Source organism: Botrytis porri, assembly GCF_014898465.1.
Source record: "Botrytis porri strain MUCL 3234 chromosome Unknown BPOR_005, whole genome shotgun sequence".
Classification (NCBI taxonomy): domain Eukaryota; kingdom Fungi; phylum Ascomycota; class Leotiomycetes; order Helotiales; family Sclerotiniaceae; genus Botrytis; species Botrytis porri.
The window spans coordinates 1235091-1257045 of NW_024066079.1; the positions used below are offsets into that span (position 1 = coordinate 1235091).

General features: G+C 43.7%; 6 protein-coding genes across 6 annotated transcripts; 3 read left to right on the plus strand and 3 right to left on the minus strand.

Annotated features, from left to right (window-relative positions):
• Nucleotides 1–1249: 1249 nt before the first annotated feature.
• On the minus strand, nucleotides 1250–4207 carry EAF01_004062 (uncharacterized protein; the record flags this gene model as incomplete). The annotated part of the gene is made up of 1 exon (XM_038912316.1): nucleotides 1250–4207. The coding sequence occupies one exon, from the start codon at nucleotides 4205–4207 to the stop codon at nucleotides 1250–1252; it is 2958 nt and encodes a 985-aa protein (XP_038772000.1).
• A 3156-nt stretch (nucleotides 4208–7363) lies between these two features.
• On the plus strand, nucleotides 7364–8972 carry EAF01_004063 (uncharacterized protein; the record flags this gene model as incomplete). The annotated part of the gene is made up of 5 exons (XM_038912317.1): nucleotides 7364–7394; nucleotides 7501–7658; nucleotides 7712–8341; nucleotides 8393–8580; nucleotides 8627–8972. 5 exons carry the CDS (start codon nucleotides 7364–7366, stop codon nucleotides 8970–8972), a joined length of 1353 nt encoding a protein of 450 aa, XP_038772001.1.
• Nucleotides 8973–9552: 580 nt separating this feature from the next.
• On the minus strand, nucleotides 9553–11676 carry EAF01_004064 (uncharacterized protein; the record flags this gene model as incomplete). The annotated part of the gene is made up of 5 exons (XM_038912318.1): nucleotides 9553–10548; nucleotides 10601–10820; nucleotides 10874–10948; nucleotides 11075–11190; nucleotides 11287–11676. The coding sequence occupies 5 exons, from the start codon at nucleotides 11674–11676 to the stop codon at nucleotides 9553–9555; spliced, it is 1797 nt and encodes a 598-aa protein (XP_038772002.1).
• An 826-nt stretch (nucleotides 11677–12502) lies between these two features.
• On the plus strand, nucleotides 12503–14245 carry EAF01_004065 (uncharacterized protein). The gene is made up of 3 exons (XM_038912319.1): nucleotides 12503–13804; nucleotides 13863–13950; nucleotides 14093–14245. Exons 1-2 carry the CDS (start codon nucleotides 12938–12940, stop codon nucleotides 13932–13934), a joined length of 939 nt encoding a protein of 312 aa, XP_038772003.1. The 5' UTR covers nucleotides 12503–12937; the 3' UTR covers nucleotides 13935–13950; nucleotides 14093–14245.
• Nucleotides 14246–14508: 263 nt separating this feature from the next.
• EAF01_004066 (uncharacterized protein) lies at nucleotides 14509–15830 on the minus strand. The gene is made up of 2 exons (XM_038912320.1): nucleotides 15244–15830; nucleotides 14509–15172 (listed from the first exon to the last, which is right to left on the minus strand). The coding sequence occupies exons 1-2, from the start codon at nucleotides 15635–15637 to the stop codon at nucleotides 14865–14867; spliced, it is 702 nt and encodes a 233-aa protein (XP_038772004.1). The 5' UTR covers nucleotides 15638–15830; the 3' UTR covers nucleotides 14509–14864.
• A 1598-nt stretch (nucleotides 15831–17428) lies between these two features.
• Nucleotides 17429–20998, plus strand: EAF01_004067 (uncharacterized protein; the record flags this gene model as incomplete). Its single annotated transcript, XM_038912321.1, has 5 exons — nucleotides 17429–17516; nucleotides 17595–19597; nucleotides 19654–20097; nucleotides 20243–20286; nucleotides 20341–20998. 5 exons carry the CDS (start codon nucleotides 17429–17431, stop codon nucleotides 20996–20998), a joined length of 3237 nt encoding a protein of 1078 aa, XP_038772005.1.
• Nucleotides 20999–21955: the final 957 nt, after the last annotated feature.

Consider the following 21955-nt stretch of genomic DNA (forward strand, 5'->3'; position numbering starts at 1 on the left):
AGATGTACAGGTGCGTTCCGGTATGAATAGGGCAGGACAGAGCGAGACGCAGGAGACACATCGTGCTACACTAGACCCTAGAACCATATCTCATGTCTCAAATCTCGAATACCAGATCTCGAATCTAGAATACATCCCGGTATCGTGACTCGTAGCCGTCATGTGCAATCAAGCGAAAACACCAGATCAGATGAGGTGAGATAAGATATAAAATCCAATCACCAAAACACATATCCGTGTATAACTCATCCAACCATTCAAACTATCAATCCTCTCTCCCATGTTCTCATGTCATTCTACACCATCCATCCATACATACGTTTATTCATTCTTTAGAATAGGGGAGTGATCATCTCGGCTATTCCTCTTTGATAGTTTCACGATATTTTGGTGCTTCATCCCCATCCCCATCCCCATCCCCATCCACATTCACATCCACATCTACATTTTCATCTACATTCTTCTCCTTCCTCATCCTCCAAAGCTTTCACTATCTCGATACTTGAAATACATCATACATTGAAATAGACCAAGTGAGTAAGTAGGCAGGGAAGTCAAGACTTCCAAAGAAAGGGAGAAAAAAAAACAGCAATCTAATTTCTGCGCAAATCCCTACCTAGGCAGGCACTCAAAGAATGAAAAATTCCAAGTTATCCTTTTTCGTGTTTCAATCTATACCTATGTAAAATAGCATTCCATACCACGCCATACCATGCATGTCTGCTATACAATCTGCATTCTATTCTTTAATATGCTATTCTATTTGATTCTTCCACTTCTGATCTCAATTCTCTTTATATTCAGCTTTATTCTTCTCATGTTTGTCTTCTTTGCTTGCTGTTCTTCACTTGCTGTGTTAAGTGTCTTTCTTTAATGACTCTCCTTAATAACTCTCCTTACTCCATTCAATATATCCTCCCCTCATCTGCCTTCACAATTATCCTTCCCAAAACTACTTTTTCCATCCATCCACCCATCCAATATCCATCCAAAGAGACGACCACCAGCCCTCAAAAATCCTCAAGAACCAGAAAGTAAAAGCAAATTGAAATGTCTCACACCAATCCAAACAAACACCAATGAACCAATGTACCAACCCCGCTACTCCACGCTACGCTCCAAGGCTCAAAAACAGCAAATAAGAATCCCATATTCTATTTGTCAGATAACAAATCAACATATATCCACTCCTCATCTCGTCTCTGCTATATCGTCGGATCATACTCATCGTATATATATAAAATATCTTCTAACCAAGTTCATCCTCAAAATCTTCATCAACATGAATTTGAAAAACGGCGCCTTTGATATATCTCCCAACAGGTTGTGTACTAGGATATTCCGATGGAGTATCACTATCATCACTGTCCTCGCCTTCAATGACTTCTGGTTCTCGTGGAAGAAGACCAGCGGTTGTCATTTTAATTGTTGATTGTGAATCCTCTTTGGGAGTATCATCAACCATGCCTCCCCACACATCATAAAGTTGATGTTCCTCGTCAGATGGATCGTTGGCAAATGGTTCAAAATCGCTCAATGCGTTATCATCATAGCCTTCACCCATATTGATATCATTGTAAGTTGCATTACCAAATGCATCTTCCTGCGTTTGAAAACTCCTTGTACGGGAATTTGTGTCAACATAAGGCGCATTACTATAAGGCGTAGCGTACGCGGATGGAGTGACATTTCTCTTACAGTCTACAACTTCTTGCGATGTAGAAATCCCCGGACTTGAGGGACCAATACTCCAGGCATCACGTGGACGAATAGGTGATTTTGATGTACGGCGACGCTTTAGACTAGAGGTCTTTTGAAGGGGAGAAGAATGTGGTTCACGATCAAAGGAGCCCATTCGGCGTTTTCCCATCTGAGCCGTGATAAGTGGGGCAAGTGCGGACATGGAAGCCGTACGAAGAGGTTTATATGGATAACGGTCTTGTTTGACGGGAGACGATCCTGGTACTCTGGAATGTGCAACCAAACTTGGAGTTGAAGACTCCATGGGTGTGTCAACAGCAGAGTATTCGTCTGATGGAGAGCTGGGCTCAATTTCAGCATCCTCTGCCTCTTGAGATAATCGAATACTCAAAGATGTAGTGAATGATGCGTCATCCTCCGCCGGATCGAGGCGCTCATCCCAAGCCCAGCATGTCTCAGCAGCATCAGCCTCGGGCGTATGGCTTTCCACAAAATCTTCATAATGAACTCGAGGTAACAGACGCAACTTCTGCCAAGTCCATCTTGCCGAGCGATTGACATGATGTTGAAGATAGCTATCCGCTTGTGTGACATAAAGCCTCCGCATATTTTTTGTGCGCATTGCCACACTTGAAGAAAGAAATGGCACGGTCCACAATGCAGGAGTGACCATTTCTGATGGATCTAGAAACCGTAGAACCGACGTTTTATGTAACTTCCTCAGTGGTATCCAAGCAGCGCATAGTCCAAGATAGTTGTCCAGGGATTTAGGAATCCGAGGTGGAGTATGTTTGGACGATGAGAAAACATCTTCGGATAACTTTTTGGGAAGATCTCCGAAGGCTGACATCAGAGCTACTTGCACATCTCGAGCATCGGGGCCTTTGATTTGCACCACCTTCACTAAACCTCTGCTCTTCAAGCGTTCATTGATCGTAGTGGTAGCACCACACGCTCTCGGCATCAAAAGATCATCTTCTGCATTGCCTTTCTTCAACATCATCTTCTCCCAGGACATAGAATAACCTTGATCGCAAAGAGATGCTTGCGCAGCAGCCAAGACGTTTTGTTGAGTTTGAGTCCAATCTTCAGATGCGCAACTATTAGCCCTGGAGCGTTTAGATATTACGTGATTTGTAGACCAAATCCCCATCATCTGGGGTCCATATGGTAAGAATACGACCTCAATCTCCCATGGTCGATCCCATGATGGTGGAAGAGTAGCTTCTATTTGAGTAAGTCTATCTTCAAGCTTTTCCACACGAACGATAAGACCAGAGCGGCTCCTAGCATTCGCTGAGAGAGCAGAGGATGTCTTGGTTGCCTGAGAATCAAATGACTCATTCAGGTTTCTATTGGTACCTATACTGCTCTCGTCAGCGGCAGCATTAATCTTTTCCAGCTCTTCTACTCTATTCTCAAGCTCGTTGATTCGTTCACCATGATCATCAATCTCTCCCTGGAGCTCCTCGAACCCAGTGTTTGAGAATGATGTATTCTCAAGAGCATCGATTCTCTCCTCATGGTTGCGCTTGGTGTTTGGAAAATCTGTTACGATATCACGAAGTCTGGGAACAAGGTGCTTATCGGGCTTATCGAAATTAGCTATGAGATCCATGAGAATATCCTCTTGATCACTGAGTCCAGGTTGAGAAGCCTGAATAGAGGGCGATCTATTGGAGCGCAGAGGCAAAGTAGCAGCTTGAGGGTTGATATTGATATTGGCTAGCGTTTTGTCCATAGCTTGCTCATCTGGGACACCTTTGAATGCGAAATCCTTGGTTGCTTGTAAACTTGGTGTCGTTGTTAATACCTCGGTAGGACTTTCAAGAAATGTTCGACCATCAGAGGTTTTATAAGCCTGTATAGGTCGTCCCTTACCTGTTTGTACAGCTTGCAATTGGGTGTTGAGTCGAGGAATATGACTCAAGGTATTGAGCCCCAAGCCAAAGAAAGGCCGCCTAGCCTGGCTCGAGCTCATTGAAGCAGTCTCTGAGGGCAAGAAGCACTGCGATGGAATTGGCGGGAGTTCTTCTGGCCCGGTTTCGGATTGTACAAGCCGGCTCCATTCAAGGGTTTCCTGGATACTTCGGCGGGCGGGGTCCAGTTTGTCATTTTCAGGTCCGTTGAGATTCTTGGGAGTAGATGGCTGACGGTTCACTTGAGTCATAGGGGTATTAGACTCCAAATTGAGTCCCGAGACATTACTTAAAGCTCGTGATCGCTGGTCCTCTGTTGGCTGTGAAGATTTATGACCATGAAAACAAAGATGATGTCCGCATGCGCAGACTTCCGCTCTAGGTAACCCTCCATTCTCTAATATTGCGCTGGCTGTCGAATTCTGAGATTGAGCCCAGAATTCATAACATCCACATTTTGTTCCAAAATTCAAGTCCGTATAATTACAAGCTCCACCCAATTGTGTTCTCCCAATTGCATTATTAACACTGTTGCTTCTATATTGGTCTGGTGTATCCGGAACGGTCGCAGTATGAGAGGCAGCCATGGAAAGATAGTTGCCAGAAAGGAGGAAGTAGGAAATGTCGCATCGAAATTAGAGGGCGGGGGTTCGTGAGTTGAGATCGCGATAAGAAATACTTTTCGACGTGCCAGCCTTATTAAATTGCAAATTGCAAATGGCAATTAACGCGATGGATTCGGAGAATTCAATATTTGAGCAGAGCAGAGCACAGCAGAGATGGGGCTCGAGATTCGAATAAAATGTCCAAGAAATTCAAGGCGCGCTGAAGTAAAAGGTAAGGCTGTCGACGCGTCGCAATCAATAAATTTCAGTGCATGTCAAGGGTCATCTGTGCCCCAATGATTAGTATTTGTACCACCTTAGCAATCAGTGAGATAAGATACTGACTGTAGATGAATTGATTTGAAAAGCCAACGAAAATACCAGAGAAACAGATTAGAAACAATTAGGAAACCCGTTGATTGACAGAGAAAAGGGAAGGAAAGGCAACAGGAAATTTTGAAGATGGTACGCAAGTTTATTACTAGGTAACCTTAGGTAGATCGGAAGGTAGGAAGTTGGGAATTCTGGTTCTACACATGACACTACAAATCAATAGCAATCGGTGTGTGGGGTAGAGAGAGAGAGAGAGAGAGAGAGAGAGCAAGAGGAAGTGAATTGGTGAATTAGAAGATCTAAAAGTTCGTCAACCAATTCCGTTTCCTGCGGAGTCATATCAGATCCTTAAGCTTGCAGTCTTCTGCATATATGGCGTCTCGATGTACCATAAATCCAATTAATATCCGAGCCCAAGATTGCTACTTACAGTAATTGTTAACACCATAAAAGGTTTTGATAAACGCTTGTACGCCTTACTTTGCTACGCAAAGGTTCCGGGCGTATTCCCCGTATCATCTAATTGGTGGTATTACATGCAGTTCATAAGCAAGGGAGGGATTATTCAATGTAGGTAGGTATGTTTAGCTTGCTTGCCTCGTCGCCGCTTAGAACTGGAGAAAAACTTCATGCATATGATTGGTTGAAGTTCAGATCTCGGGAATAGCTTCAAATGGCAACCTTTACGGTGAACGCATTCGTATAGTTAAATATGATCGGCGTGGCCACAGTAGTAGCCATTGTGCTGCTAATTTACATTATTCAAAGCTTCTCATCGTGACTCTCTTTACAACCATAGATTGATTCTATGGAGCTTTCAACTCCTCAATCTCATCCATCCTCCCAACCATTTATAGCGCAAGTCCCCTCACCCCATTTACTACTAAATATGGCAATGCATCAACCGACTGAACTCCTGCATTATTAGTATAAGAAGCAGTGACTGAATACCCACTGGCCAGCAACATGGCTACCTTTGTTCTCCCTTTGGTGGATTCCTCAACAAAGGTGCAATACTACTTGAAAAGGCTCCCGTGCTTGTTCTCAGGAGTAGAAATAGCATTCTCTTGCGTCGATGGTTACATCGTATCGTTGTCCCATGCTCCTAGAGAGGACTTGGATGGTTTAAGGCACATTCCGACTATATCCAGAGCGATGACAGTGAGATTATGGTTATTGACCATGAGTTTAACATCACTGCCAATGTCGCCATTCACAAGAAGAATTTGATATGCGATAAGATCTTACCAGCTTGTACGGTCATGTTGACGCAGGACAAACGGCGGTCGTGTTGATCAGATAATTATCTCTGATTGTTGACCTCTTGAGTTCGGCTGATGTTGAAATTACACCCTAGGTTCCGTGAGTATGGTCGTTCAACATCATAGTTGGACGTAGCAGGGCTATTGATGATTGTTCCACTTAGAATACCTTCATATGCTTGGAAAGCAAAGTGGAAATGGTACCGTATTGGTCCATCTTGAGAATCTCTTTGTGTGAGTTGAATATATCATGACATGAATCCTTCAAGCGACTAGACATTGGGTGTCGAGAGCTCATCCGACCTCAGATGCTCATCTGACACTGGCCATTATTCAGGTATTCAGCATCCACATGATCTCAGAAAACCTATACGGCTTAAATCACTAGAATGATTTAATATGAAAAAACTTGAGCCAGAAAGATCTCTAAAGTATATGAGAGCTAAGAGAAGGAACCCCGCTTACATTTCAATCTAACACCGCTTTCCCCAGGCCATCGTAAGGATGACCGACAGTAGTGTCCCCCTAGTTAGCAATGATGATACCCAGTGAGACTGAAAATTTTCCCTTACTAAGACATAAACAGAACCATTCGAGCTTCGCAATGTGAGTTGATCTGGAAGTTTTGGTGATCGCTGTGGACTTCAGAAGAATCCATCTGATAAGCCCCAAACTTTGCCAGTATGACATGCTAGAAGACTGATAATTTACGAGAATCCTCAACTTCGAACGTACTTTCGCGAACTGAAAAGGAAGACTGACCAGTGTCTATTTCATTGGTGACGAAAGGGTAATCTCATTTGGTAAGAATGCTTCTTGGTTGACTTCCCTTGAAAGCTTTCTAGCACTAGCTGTAATGCTCGACGCAAGAAACGTGGAAATTTTGGAAACATCCTGGAACGAAGCAATGAAGATATAACCAAAGATAGAAAAGTCGCACGAGATGATGGATTAGAAAATGAAACGGTAAACAAAGCGCAACAAGCAATTTGACTACCGGACCAACGACAGAAAGTCGAAGTTTAGGAAATACAGATTTAGCTCAGATTTACCTGCGATTCGATAATTTCATATTTCCATCATGTTCCATGTAACCCAAATAAATCTATTAATACTCCGACACAAATATCGTCGTCGCATTGCATTGAATCATTACTATATTTGCACGCGGATGTCGGCATTCGATAAGCAATGAGGTTCAATAGCATCCCCGGAAAACTTGACCATCCAATCACACACACGTTCATTCCAATCTGCCAAGATGGTAAAATGTCGCAGTGTTTCCTGTCTCGGAATGGTAGGCTGATGTGCGATCTTATAGGTTAGTGATCACGGCGGCTAGAAGACAAATTCGACACTTCGGCGCCAAAAAAACGTGTTGGCCATAGATATGTTCCAATGTCCCATATATTGAAGTAACATTGAGAGGATGCGGAAGAGATAGAAAAGAATAACCTGATCCTTCATTCTTCATGGTTATTGTAGTTTCATCTCTTTTTGAGAAATCAAACATACGAAATAATATCAGAAAAATAGATAAGTCATGGTTCGAATGATTTTAGGAACGTCAGCGGGTATGTACCAAAGAAAGTTGGGGCTTCGCTTCAGGGTTTTTAGGCCCGAGCGCCTTACCACCGAAGGACACCATGGGATGGAATGACGCTGACAGCTTCTGAAAAGTATCGCTAGTTCTCTCGATAGTCAATGCCATATTAACAACTGCTGCGGGATTTCTCGCAGAGGATACGAGCGTCGCATTTGCTCTCAATATACCAGAGAAAAATACAAATAATGATCTATATTTCAGCTTATCAGGTCCGAGCAGTTGCTCCTGGATAGTAAGTTCGACTCTTCAAACGATCAAATTGTTTCATCTAATCGCATGAACTAGGCGGTTGGCATGGGATCAAACAAGATGAAAAATTCCCTAATGTTTATGATGTATGCCGATTCCACCGGGAAGAATGTAACTCTCAGTCCTCGGATAGCGTCCGGGGAGAATGAACCATCGCATACCACAGATATCGTGGTTGAATCTCTTGCCGGCACGGGGATTTCCAACGACACTTTCACGTGGAATGGAAGATGTCTGAACTGTACCTCATGGAAAGGAGGATCTTTGGGTTTGACAACTAACCCAAACGCATCTTTCATATGGGCAAATGGACCGCCCGGAACTCTGAAGTCTGATTCATTACAAGCCGATGTCAAGAGACATGATTCTTATGGAGTTTTTTCTATGGATTTGTTGAAAGCGGTGGGTATATCAGGTGTTCCTGCCATTCCAACTTCGAATTCCAAAGGCACTATTGAAATTTCTGAGAAAGGGGACGGCACCATCTCATCAGCTGCCCATGCTGTTCTGATGGTTCTAGTATTTGTTGGACTTTTACCATTGGGTATAGTCATTTTGCGATTTCTGAATAGTCCCAGGTGGCATGCTCTCAACCAAACTATATCTCTCGCAATTGCACTTATAGGGCTTGGATTAGGCGCGAAGCTGGGTACACTTTATAATCGGGTATGATAGATTATCTCAGTCCCTAATGATCAACCTCTAACATCAATATAGACGAAAGGTTTCAAATCTGGACATCAAATCTTTGGCCTTGTCATTATCATAGCCATGATCGGACAATGGATCCTCGGCTTTCTTCACCATCGAATGTACAAGGAAACCTCGGCTCCCACCAAATTTGCCCCTATACACGTTTGGCTAGGCCGTGTTATTATCCCCGCTGGAATCATAAACGCTTTCATGTAAGTATCCCCATGCACCCATAAATCAAACCTAACACAAACCCAGCGGTTTCCCTCTCGCACTCAACCCCAAATTCGACTGGGCCCTTCTAGTCTGCACACTTCTCATGATCATCATCTGCGCCCCCGTTCTCTTCTGGGGCTACAAACGTCGCCAAGCGAAGAAAATCGAAGATATTACTAGGGAAGTAGAAGGCTACGAAGCAGAGCCGTGGAGGAATCCCCAGGCACAGTATGATATTGGTCTTAACCATATGAATATGAACTCTAATCTCGGGGTTCCTCCACCTTACCATGCGGGAGGAGAACATCAGCAGCAGACTTCTCAGCAAAGGATACCGGGACAATCGTCGCACAATTTGCCGGTGCAGCAGGGGACGCAGTTTGTTTGAGGATTTGGATCGATTCGAGAATCGATAAACGGTGGTGGATGTTCTTGTAGGGGCGAAGATCAATTAGGGTGATGTATGGAATATGGAATATGGAATTTGGTAAATAAAGTATATGGCGTGTTTTATTCGTGGCTGTTCTCACACACGGTCGAAATTTCGGGGTATCAAGGAAAGATAATGAAGCATAATGACGGCGTTTGGTTTGGGCCATCAGCCGCGGAGGAAAAGGGATACGCATCAAGGATTTATGTAATAGGGCCTGGTTGCCAACATAAAACAGGCCAGCATTTTGGAGTATTCGGTCATTTTTCTTTTGTGAATGCAATGGAGCATTGTACACTCGAAAGTTCACATTGTCGAACCGTCAGAGCATTTGCAGTATCGAAATGATACCTTCAAAGAACTCACCCCAAGCGACAAAATTCATTTTGAACACATAAGAATGTAAATGGCATTAATAATGTTTCATTTTGACTGGGTGTCTCCAAAATCACAATAGATCAATTCCACTTTCTACAACCATTTTACATATCATCACATCAAATACTATCCATTTCTAATCCCTTCCCACCCACAAAAATTAAACATTAAACCCCAACTCCCTATTCCTAACCCTCGCTTCCTCCTCTGCCTCCCTATCTCCCTCCAAAATAATCTCATGTCCATCACCCTCCCTCACAAACGTACTCGCCAAACAAGTCACACCTGCCATTCCCGCCAAAACCCAAAACACGAGCCCTACATATCCATGACTTAATCCTAATCCGTAAAGATAACCGCCTAGAGCAGGTCCTACAGTTCTCGCCGCACTGCTGGCGGTTTGTCCTATTCCGTGAATAGTACCGAGGACAGAGGGATGTGGTGAACAATTGTTGATGAGGATTGTGGTTGCTGGGCCAGCGAAAGTACGAGAGATGGTTTGGATTAGGAGGACGAAGGTTAGAGAGATCCAGATTATGGGGCCGGTTTTTTGGGACGGGGGTGGAGAGGAGGATGGGATTAGGGATAGGAAGGGTGCGAGGGTGTAGGCGATTCGGAAACCGTAGAGGAAAATGCGCCAGCTGCGGACGGTGCCTAGACGGGTGTTTACTATGGGGTATAGGAACAGTTGCATGGTTATACCAATCATGCCTAGAATAGACATGGCGAGACCAACGTCGCGGGGCGGAAGACCGATTCCGCCGGTGAATTTGAAAGGTGGATGTGGGGTGTAGTCTGCTGGAAGAGATTTTGAAGGTTGCAAGGGATTGTAGACGGAGGTGCTGAGGAACGAGTACCAGATACTCTGGAAAGTTCCCATCGAGAATGCTAGTAAGGCATGGGAGACTAAAGTGCACACCACATTATGTGTGAAAATCTGACGGAACGGTAGTCGATTCGTATACCGAGGAGCTACTCGCTTGGGAGATTTAGGAGTAATTGGCGTAAGCCCGATAGTTGGCGAAGATGCATTGCTTGAAATAGCAGTATAATCACCCTTGCTGATGTTTCCTCTTCGAAGACGGCGGAAGAAATGCTTGACAGCTCGGCCGGCATTGATGCCCCAATCCTCTTGGTGGGCATACAGTTCATGTGTCTATATGGGTTAGTAGAGCTTTACTTCACGCAGAGAGAATGAGAATGCTTACTTCTTCTAAAGCAAATATGACCGCAAGGCAGGCGGAGGCAAGAAACAAGGCACTAAGCAAGTTCGGAGGTGCATATGGATACTTTTCTAACCATTTGATACCTCCGAACACACTTGGATAACTTCCTGCTGGATCGGCTAAGAGACCACCTAAGATGGGACCAATGATAGTTCCGATATTACCGCACATTGGTAATATTAAGAAAGCACGACTCTGATATCTAGACACTGTTAATTCTCGGTGTGTTCAAAGAGAGGAGGAACAAATTCTTACTTCTTTTCCTTGACAATCTCGCTAATCATGGTTCTCATCACACCTACATTTCCATTGAGTGCACCACCGATCATTCTGAATATCAATGCTTGCCAAAAGTTCTATGCAAATCCAAAACCCAAACAAGAAATGGCGGTACCACTCAGACCTATCAATGGAACTCTCTTTCTACCCGATCGATCTGAAAATCGTCCCCATAACATAGCAGTAGTTAATTGGGCCAAGGCAAATGACCCAGCCATAATACCTGCCTGTGATGCAATGGTCGAATCTGGTAGTGAGGGATCGAAAGATTTTAATTGGTAGAATAGATAGCTCTTTTGTATATATTAGTGTCTTATAATCTTTCAAAGATTGAAGGTTCAAAAAATAAATCATATTTCAGTGCTCTCATGATTGAATTTAGAACTTACCCTCAAACTAGTCTGTACAAGGGGCTCGGATAACCTCGCGCAAGTAAGAATAGCCAATTGTCTTTTATGCGGCAAACTACTCCAAGCTACAGGCCCCTCCTTTTCCGGCTCGGTAGCTGGGATCTCGATTTGTAGATCTTCGTTATTTTCTTCTTCTATAACAGATTCTCGTCGTCGTAAAGGGTGTTTTCCGTGTACTTGCTCTCCAGTTTTGATTGGTGCGTATGCATTGGTTCGCGACACGGTACCATATGAAATTCCACCATCATTAATAGCATTTATGAATGTCTCCTCATTAGCTTCTTCTCCCGCTGGATGTCTTTCTTTGTTCCGTGATTGACTTTTCGGGACATCCGAATTATGTGAATTTTTCGAACTATTGCTGGGCATTTTTGCAGTCGAGTTCGAGAATATCAGGTGAGCGGCGCATACAAAAGCAACGAGGGTTTTCAAAATGATATGGTATAACTCAGGGTATTCTCAGGCCTTATAAACAAAACTCCAAAACTTGTAAAGAAGGTCAAGACCTGCAACAGACCCAACTCCAACAGAAAAAAGTCTTATATAACAAAAAGAGGGTTTGACCGCCAGTACAGCCGCGACCAATGGCCCTTTAAATAAAATGTTTCCGCAATGTTCACGGATCGAGAAATCCGCAATGAATTATCCTATGTTTGGTTTGATTGGTTGGTGGTGAATATTACGCCATGAGGCCCGGTGCCGAGAATTCTGTCATTGCGAAAACGCTTGACGTACGCATTTATTACACAGCCACAAAGCGCCTTTGATACTATCCATTGAGATGATAACATGGTATATAATAGCATTTGTCTTCTTCATCGTCAAATCCGCGTTTGCTACTTCAGCGTCAGTAAGGAAGACGCTGTAGGAACTTCAAAAACAGACTTGGCTCCTTGCGTGGTAATATCACAAAAGGATAGCCTCGCAAAATATCAATGCATTGCTGGTGAAAGACATCGGCGTAGTGCAGTTGGTTATGTTAGCATTTTCAATATAGTTATTGAATTGTAATAACACGATATCACCCAGTGTGAACCTTCGATGCAAATTCACTCCGTGTAAAATTCTTGGGACGAAGAGCTTGTCGTTTCCGTGACATCTTCTTCTTATAGAACCCCTTTTCGAGAACATTCTGTTGTGATTCAATGCTAGGTCACATGTTTGCTCAGTGATTTCGCATTATCACATACTACTTCTCCAATCGGGTGTGAAATCTGATGTCCTCAAAATTAAGAGGGGTGTAGTAGAAGTCAGGTCAGGTTGGCAAATTCTGTGCTAGGAAAGTGCAAAACATGATGCTTGGTCGTCCAAGTTCAACCACGCTTTCCCAAAATAGCAAATCCTCTTTTACGGTCATTGAAGGGACGACTTGATTATATTATTTATGCATCTACCTATGAAGTTCGTACATGCCTTCATATGTTACTTCAGCATCGGGACCGATTCTTGTCTTGCACCTGCCATTTTTGACACTCGAGGAAATTTCTTCAATTATCTGTAGCTCAGTTATTTGAATTCCCATTTTCAAAAGTTTGGTTCTTTGCATCGCAGACCTAAGCCTTAAGTCTTAGCCATTTTTACAACCTCCTTTGAGTCTGTGACCAGTGCGATTCGGCCTAACAACTATTTGATGCTCATCGATCTAGTTAAATGGTCCATCGAGAAAACATCTCCTGCAAATTCCCCATCTGTCATTGCCATCATGCCAAATGAAAAGCACGAAAAGCCTTTCCATGTGTACGAGGATCATGACGCCACTAAACCAGAATACTGTACTGGCGATTTCCTCTGCTCCCTCTGTTTCAAAGACAGTACAACTCTAGGCCCTTGCACGGCATGCTGTAAAGGATGTCCAAAATGTGGTACCTTACTCAGTGAATCGTTGAAACAAGAACAAAGTGCCTTCCCTGAAGATGCGGTTGTGCATCTCACCAAGTCGGAATCAACAACAAATTCGTTATTCCAGATCCCATCTAACGGTGAAAGTCTAACTACTAAAGCCAGTAGTCAATCTATTAGGAATGGAGATGCAATTAAATCATCATCTCTGCCACCTTATATCTGTGAACGGGGGCTCCCTCCAGATGATGGGTATCAAACATCCATCCCTACAACTCCTATTCGGTCCCAATACGTTTCTAAAAACTACAGTCCAGCTTTTTCTGCTCGTCATAGTGAATTTCACTCGCCCATCAGCCAACACCAATGCAGCCCATACGTTTCCCCACGCGCCATACCAATTCGACAGCCTTCCCGCGACAGCAAGAGCTTATCTTTGACTGGCAGCCAAGATTCGCTCATACCACTTTCACCAGCGGGAACACTCACCGGCCAACAACGCAGCCTGAAAGCATCTTCATACGGTGTTCGAACACATGCTGATAAATTAAGAGCTGCATTAGCATGTCCAGTCGATGAACTTCCCCAGATAAAGTTTAAGCCTTCGAGGAAGACTCCTTTGAGGAAGAAGCTAGGCTTGCTTTTGAGAAGAGTTCAGGTAAGTTGAAGTGCTCGATTCAATGTACCGAAGCGAGCACACTGACTTTTCCTCGTAGTACAAGTTTGAGAAGCCCTTGATTACAAACAACCATCAGTTGATCAAGAGCAGTGATGATGAATTGAACTAATTGAGGGACCAAGAATGTAAGTCTGTTCGTTTCTCTCAACAGTCGCAATTATAGGTGTTTGAATACCAATTTACAACCTCAACCTCAACGTCACCCCAATCCCAACTGTCCACTCTAACCCGATCTTTAAAGACCCATAACACTAATAGCAACCACAGATAAATAATGACCCTCGGCAGAAAACGAAAGGAAGAACATCTTGGAGCAACAGAAGATATACTGTTTACAGCGACTATTTTGGTGGAGCTTTGTCGAAGAAAGAATAATGTGTATGATATGATATACCCAACCAGCGTTTGAGTTTTAATGATAATATTAGTTGCACACGGTTCTTTTCTGGAATGTAATCGCGGTCGTAATTGTTTTCTATGGTGCGTAATAGGCTGGCTGTGTGTAATATCCGATATCACTTACTGGCTGGAGAGATCATGGCATTGTACTGCATATCCAATACAAGATTACAGTCTCAAATGCAACACTGGAAACTAAAGAACTAAGGTGACTGGTGGCTCTCACCCCGATACATGTCACTGAACAAGTACCAGCATCAGGGTGAAAGCACATGTGAAATATAACAGGAAAGGGGCATAGGGATTAAAACCAGTCCGGTCGAGGCTTTGGTATGAGTCCATTTCAAAGCCTGTTCATATCTACAAGTATATCCTTGGTCGTCTTAAACGCCAGCAATGCTACGCTTTTGTGTCCCTATATTTCAGTTTCATAACTTCGATGTCTTCAACATCTTCATCCCCATAAGTCTTGAAGCAATCAATATTCCCTCAGATCATCCTTCTTGCCCCTAATCCTGTGCTCGGGAGCGTTCGAGCCCCAAGTATTTATGATACTCATTTTGGGACTGCAATACCCCATCTTCGTTCTTCTCAGAGCCTTATTCGTAAACCTCCTTAAATCTGCGAGTATCATCCTCGTCTACAACAACTTTAATTTCCCAGTAATCTGATCAATAACACTCTTTGGCGCAGGACCAATTCCCAAAACAGTATGACTCCCACTCGCAATTTGCGTTCTTCCCGCATCCGCAATCTGCTCGGCCACAACTCCCAAACTAATAGCTTGCGCCTGTAAGATTTGCAATTCATCTTCAGACTTTACTTGCAGCGCGACCTTTGCCTGACCTTCCCGTTCCCAGCGTCGTAGAATCAATGCATTGGCGGGTTGGCGCGAGATAGTTTTGTAGCAGGCGAGTGTGGCGTGGGAACATTGTGCAGCGATTTTTCCTAAAGAGAGGGTTGTTAGGTCGTAAGATATCTAAACATTGTGAATAGCTGGAATGGAATCAATAACACACCTTTCGTCATACCCAAATCCGTTCTCACAACCAAGACCAATTTACATTCTTCTCCGGTATCCACCAGTCCGCCTTCACTCTTCTCCTTCTGCTTCTCACTCTTTTTCGCAGTCTCGTTTTGTGTGGCTCGTAACCCATCGCGTTTATCGGCTTCTAATCCATTGGACCAGTTGGGCGCATGGTCTAATATCGATGCATCGATATCTTCTTCCTCGCTTTCTTCCTCGTCGTCGTAATTCGCAATTCCGCGTTCCTTGGGTGCTCGTGGCATAAAAGGAATTGGGAAGAATCCAAGACTAGATGCAATTCCAATCATGTATCCACTGAGACCGGCTATGATGGCGGTGCCGATTAGCATGGCTGTGGGAGTGGGTGGTGCACGCATGTCTGCCATGATTTTTCTGGAAACTTTCCGATCGGAAAGCTATATGTTGGATGAAGAAACAGCTGTAAATTCCTGAAAGAAAGGAAAGTTGGATGAAGTTTGAAGTTGAGCTGCAGGGATTATTTTTGTGGAAGTCTTGGTAGCTCTCTCTGCTATGTCTTTACCTCGATACGTTCGTTGTTAAGCTCTCCCAGAATTTTCAGCCTTAAACATCAGGGGCTATGTTCTAGAACCTCGAAAGCTTAGGATTGTCACATTCTGAAAGCCTCAAAATTCAACAATCTTCATTCGGCGTACCAATTCCGTCCCCCGTATTGCCTGGACTTTCGGGGCTTCAAAGTTCAGATGTGCAACAAATCATTTGTATGGGAAATGAATGTCGTCTGGGATTGTTTAATCTGGGTATGCATGAAGGCCGTGAATCTGGTTTTCAAGGCTGCCAGTTTGTTCTTCTGTTTGCATGGCTTGTTTTCTGCTTCTTCTGTAGAGATTCATATCATATGTGTGAATGGGATTTCAATCATGATGCTGCTGTGGTAATTGATGGGGATTGAAATTGCGAACAGTACTCGGAATACATGTTGCGGAGATCTGATGCAGGACAATTGAAGGGAAGACAAGGCCTTCGTGTAACAAGGTCTATTTTCGTAGGAACACGAGTAACTTCTGTGCCTACAATTGGATGAGTTACTCGGCTTCAATTGATTGGGAGACCTGTCGGAGTCCCGAAGTTGGTCTCCTACACTGAGAGCCAGTGTTGTAGAAGATAACAAGAGAACCTCATTGTGGGAAATGTATTCGAGCATTGATTACACATATATGACGAGAGCAGCCTCGATTTCACGTCTATTTCATATAGTCAGACCTCGCATCGTATTCGAATTCAAACTCCAGTATATAGTTACATTGAGGGCAATGGGGGTTCACTCTTCCACTCCCTCATCGTGGGAACAATCGTGCCTGAATACAAGTCGCCCCAATTAGCCTGATATTTAGTTTAGCCTCATTTTCTTCTCCTACTTTGATCAGCCATGCTGGATAATTCATCTTGTTTTCTCAGAGTTGTTCTCTTTATTCTGGTTATTGCTTTCGATACACCCTGATCAAGAAAGTTCTACAGTACTATCATCATCTTTGAAAGCTTTTTGTTATCCATCATCATCTGGTGATACAAAGGCAGCTCATGAACCTTTTGGAAAACTTCTTTTACTCAAATGAGTACTCATAGACAACAAAACTATAGAGTGCAGGTGGTGTGGTCATCTGTCCCAAGAATTATAACAATTTTCATCTACGAGCACTCTATGAGCAACAAGACAATGTCATCTAGTGATGTTAGATGAGATAGTGTAATTGTCCCGATCAATTCTAACAACCATCATGTTCTACTTCACAATGAGCAGACAACATATTCACGTTTATTGCCTTATCTGAATAGTAATAACTTTGTTTTTTCCTGCTTTTGTCATTGCAATATAAACTCCTTATGTAGATGATTCAGATACCTTGCTTTCAGGATGATGTGGTCTAAGTATGAGCAATTCGCGGGAACAGTTCACAACAAAGCAGCTAAAACATATATTGAAAGCTGCCTTTCCATCAAATCCATGATTCAAGGATTGTTAATTTGTCGCATTGATTGAATAGAAGCAACTGGACTTGGATATCTTACTTAATCGCCTAAGGTTAAGGAGGCCGTATCATCCAGAAGAAACCTGCACGGCAAGTCTGTTTGATCTGCTACATACTGGCATAATTCAACTTCATTCAATAGTATCTTTCTAAGCTTCGAAAGTAGCAATGGATCAGGCAATAGTTATTGATGATGATGTTGCTGTTATCATGATTGAAGATGACGATAGAGATGAGGTGGTGATTCTAGAACGAGGTAGGTCAGCCGGCCCTAGTTTTGCTTGCTCTCGTCCTCTTATCTCACAGGTATATCTATGCTGATACCTCGCAAAAGCTCTCAGTATGCCCTCAACACAATTTTTCAACGCCGACATCAAAAACCGAGCTTCACGTCCAAATACCAGAGAACATCTCACAACACCAACCCTTAGGTCCCAATCCGACAGTCCTCCTGCACCTGACCATTCAGCTAATCTCCCTTTCATTGACTTGACGACCACTGGGGCTTTTAGTAGCACGAAACCCAAAGAGAGCACTAGCCCTGGAGATAAAGTTTGCAGTCTCTTAACTAGTATTCCGGGCTTCATACCCCAAGACGAGGGATACGAATCTTCAAGGCTCTGGAATATCGCTGCTGAAGTCAGAACCAACCAAGAAACATCACAAGACCGCATTCATCTCTCAAGAAGTCCGGGTACTAAAGAAAGCACTTTCAGCTCTCGCAACGAAATGGTTGCCAATTCTCGGAACACGCTTCATACTCATTCTATGCCCGAGCGTCGCTCTTCCAATGCAAGTGTGATCTCGATTTCAGATGAAGGGGGTGGAGACGAAGAGAAAACGTCTTCTGCCAAGGAAATGACGTCGCACACAGGTGATAACGCCGTTGTGATTGAAGACAGCGACGACTTTGAATTTAAACTCGAATCCCAACTTCTAGAGAAATCCGAGTTCGAGTTCTTGCGCTCTGTTAGTGTGAGTGAAAAGTCGAAACCCCAGCCGAAACTCAAAGCCGTTCCGCTGCGCAATCCTCCAATTGTCAGCCCTTATTTCGAATGCGAAAAGTTTTTTCATGGAAAGCTCATCTTAAGACCAGCGAAGACTGTAGAACTGGAGGATGGCGATTTTATTTACATTAAACACATTGTGGGGTACGTAAAGCCTGAAGAAAGCCGTAACCTTAGTCTAGATAACGCTCCAAATACTTCTATCACTATTCGAGGATTCAGATTACAACGATGCAAGTACCTGAACGGTATGCTAGAAAAGAAGATGAACGAAATCTGTCTATGTTACGAAATTGACTTAGATGACCCACGGGCACCAGAAGAGCAAAGCCTTGTCGAAGTACCTGTAAGCTCTGTGAAGACACTACGTAGTCTTCGTTGGACAAATCACAGCTACCCAAAGTATCGCAACCTGAATCGCGATGCTACCTGGACCGATGGGGATACTTACAACAAAGGAGGACTTACTGTACGCTGGAAATACACTTGTAAATATGCATCAGCTTCAGCTAGAGAAAAGAACATATATGCAGAGAGAACTCTAGAACGGATCACGGAGGAATGGTTGTCATCAGTACATCAAAACACGCAATCATACCTAGCCTCAAACACCCAACTTCGAACCGAATGGCGTGGAGAAACGGTTCCTGGTGGTGCTTATGTACCAGAATGCTACGATATTGATGGAGAAGAAACAGCGGCCCAAGTCCGGCGACCTCAAAATTCTGCCGTGGTCGAGGATACCGAAAGTCGTCCTGAAACACTCATAATCGTCGACGAGGACGATGAGGACGATGATGGCGATGATGGCGATGATACTTCTTCAACTGCTAGATCCCAAAACTATGAGGCAGGTGGAATCAAAACTAAACGCAAGTCAGATTTCTCGTCCTCTTCAGACCGATATAGTGACCAAGAAGATAACAAACCAGCAAAAAGAACCCGCCAAGTTCCCGAGGACGATATGGAGCAGATTAGGCAGCGTCTAGGTCGGATGAAGCTTGCGTTCAACGGTAAAGAATATATCAAGCATTCTTACAACATCGAGACATTATCAGAGACGGTTCCAAAGAGTGAGCCCGAAAGCAAGCTGACCTCCACACAACAAATTCGTGATACGAGTAGATCAGCTGGAGGCCTTCGATTCTACAGAGATTTTCGACCAAGATTGAGGGGTCGCTTGACTTTACCAAGAAACAGTGCCCTTAAATCTCGAGCTCCATATCTTGAGGCTAGTGTTTCACTGCCCTCCTCCCCAGCTCCATCCCCAAACATTCCTCCTCAAATCGAGATATCTTCATCTGAGCTAGCCTCTCCACCACCTAACGGAGTTATCAATCTATCGTCCCACCCATCCCGATCTTCCTCATTAGTTTCGGTCCACAGCTCAAAACACCCTCACTCAAAGAACCACTCATTCTGGCTCCCGGACAAACCTTTACTTATGGCGATGCATTTTGTGGAGCAGGAGGTACCACACGCGGCGCCGTCATGGCCGGTCTCCGCGTAAAATGGGGTTTCGACTTCGATCAGCACGCCTGCGCAACCTGGCATCTCAATTTTCCCAACGCAAATTGCTACGAGATGTCCTCCGAACGCTTCGTATCTCTGGCTACTCCTTCTCCGTATTCTTCAGACATTCCTAATGATGTCAAAGTTGATATTCTTCATCTTTCACCTCCGTGTCAGTATTTTTCGCCTGCGCATACAGTCGAAGGTAAGAATGATGAGACGAATACTGCGAGTTTGTTTGCTGTAGCTGCAGTCATCACAGTTGCGAAACCGAGGGTTGTGACGCTGGAAACAGACATTTGGCATTTTATATCCGAGGTTTAGAGGATATTTTTCGAGTTTGGTTTGTATGTTCACTAGTTGTGGGTTTTCGTTGAGATGGGCAATCGTGCCTTTAGCTCAATGGGTGAGTTCCTCTTATTTTCTATGCTTAGCGAGCTCAATTTGTTGATTAATTATTTAGGGACTCCCGCAAAGACGATTCCGTTTGATTATTATCGCATCATGGTGAGTTTTCTTGGGAGGCATTTCGTTTTTATAGTTTAACTAATAGCCTCTTAGCCCTGGCGAGCCCCTTCCCCCCATGCCCCTACCAACACACTCCTCGTCTCCCTCTCTCAATAAGACTAAGCCCTTTAAAACCGTCTCCCAAACTCTCCGCGAAATCCCCAATTCCGCAGCAAACCACTCACCTCACCTCCTTCCAGAAAAAAATCTCAGACCATATAATCCCCACGCGATTCTTCCACGCACAATGACCACCAGCGGTGGTGATAACTGGCATCCGAGCGGAAAACGAGGATTTACCGATCGAGAATTCGCTTGTTTGCAAGGGTTTCCTTTGAAGCATCAGTTCGGACAAAATGGGATTAAAAGACAGATTGGGAATGCGGTACCGCCGGTTGTGGCGAAGGTGTTGTTTGAGGGAATTAGAAGGTTTATGGAGGGGACGGATGGGGTTGTAAGGGATGAGAGAGATGGATATGGAGATGAGAACGGAGATGGGGATGGGGAGATGGACGATAAAATGGATATTTGCGAAGATATCGACATGGACGGAGTGCATATCGAGGATACTGATCATGGTTTAGAGGTCGTGGATCTTGTTGATGATACGGATTCTGAAGCAAAAACTAGGAGTCTGTTGAGCGATGAGAGTGGTGACGAAATTGAAATTGTTGGGGTCGCGGAAGTGGGAAAGCATATAGTTATTGATTAGGTACCTAGTTAGTTGAGAATCTCGACATGAGAGGACAAGGCGTGGGTAGGAAGGCGTTTTCAAATTGCATAAATTAGTATTGTTTGCCTCTTAATATTTGGGTATGTTCTAAAAGGTGAAAATTTGGCTAGTCAAGATATTGCAGTTGCTAGATGGAGCAATGAAGAACTCCTAGCAAAGCCCTGATAAACTAGAAGCCATCTGGGAGATAATTTTCCCGATAGTTTCACATGGCTGCAGAGGTCACCTGTAATTGTTATTTCAATGAGGTATTCTACAATTGTCCACTATATGTCTTCTCCAGCAGTCGTGAGTAGCACAACTATGCTATCGCTGCAGTGCTATCGCTTATATCGTCAGCCTTTTATATAACATGGACAGCTATCGTTGTCCTGCAATTTCACCATCTATTTTTCATAGAGTATAACATTGTCACGGCAGTATAAGTAATAACTCTAGATAGATGCAGGAGGCATAGATATATTCCAACAATATGTTACCAAGAATTATGCAAGACCTTTCAATCGGTGAAATCCATACCGAGTAGGCGAAACTCGAGCCGATAATAACAGATAAGCAGATTTCTTATTTCATACCACGTCCTTTTCATATCCATTTTGAGTAGGTAAATTGCGAATTAACCAGGCAATTAGCCCACAGAGTAGACTTTCGTTCTCTTATTGCACAGATAATATACATTCTCCTTGCCACAAGTCTCAGATGCACATGGTAACTAGTCACTTGACAGTTGGTAACTAAATATTCAGCTTCTCAATATCTATACCATTGCCGAGCTGCGAAGTAGCTCGTTGGAGCATACCATAAGCGAAAGGGAGAGGCACAATGAAGGATTAAAAACGCTTCTGTTTCAGTAGCACATGATTTAGTTTTGATGTATTTTGAAATAAAGATAATATCAAAAATACAGATCCTTTGGATGTCATTGCGATTGAGGCG

Bases quoted from the DNA above. Each gene is read 5' to 3' on its own strand.
- EAF01_004066 (XM_038912320.1), bottom strand. From the start codon at position 15,637: ATGGCAGACATGCGTGCACCACCCACTCCCACAGCCATGCTAATCGGC. The intron at 15,173-15,243 runs GTGTGTTATTGA...CCCTCTCTTTAG, and splicing joins GGATTTGGGTATGACGAAAG to GAAAAATCGCTGCACAATGT.
- EAF01_004065 (XM_038912319.1), top strand. From the start codon at position 12,938: ATGCTCATCGATCTAGTTAAATGGTCCATCGAGAAAACATCTCCTGCA. The intron at 13,805-13,862 runs GTAAGTTGAAGT...TTTTCCTCGTAG, and splicing joins TGCTTTTGAGAAGAGTTCAG to TACAAGTTTGAGAAGCCCTT.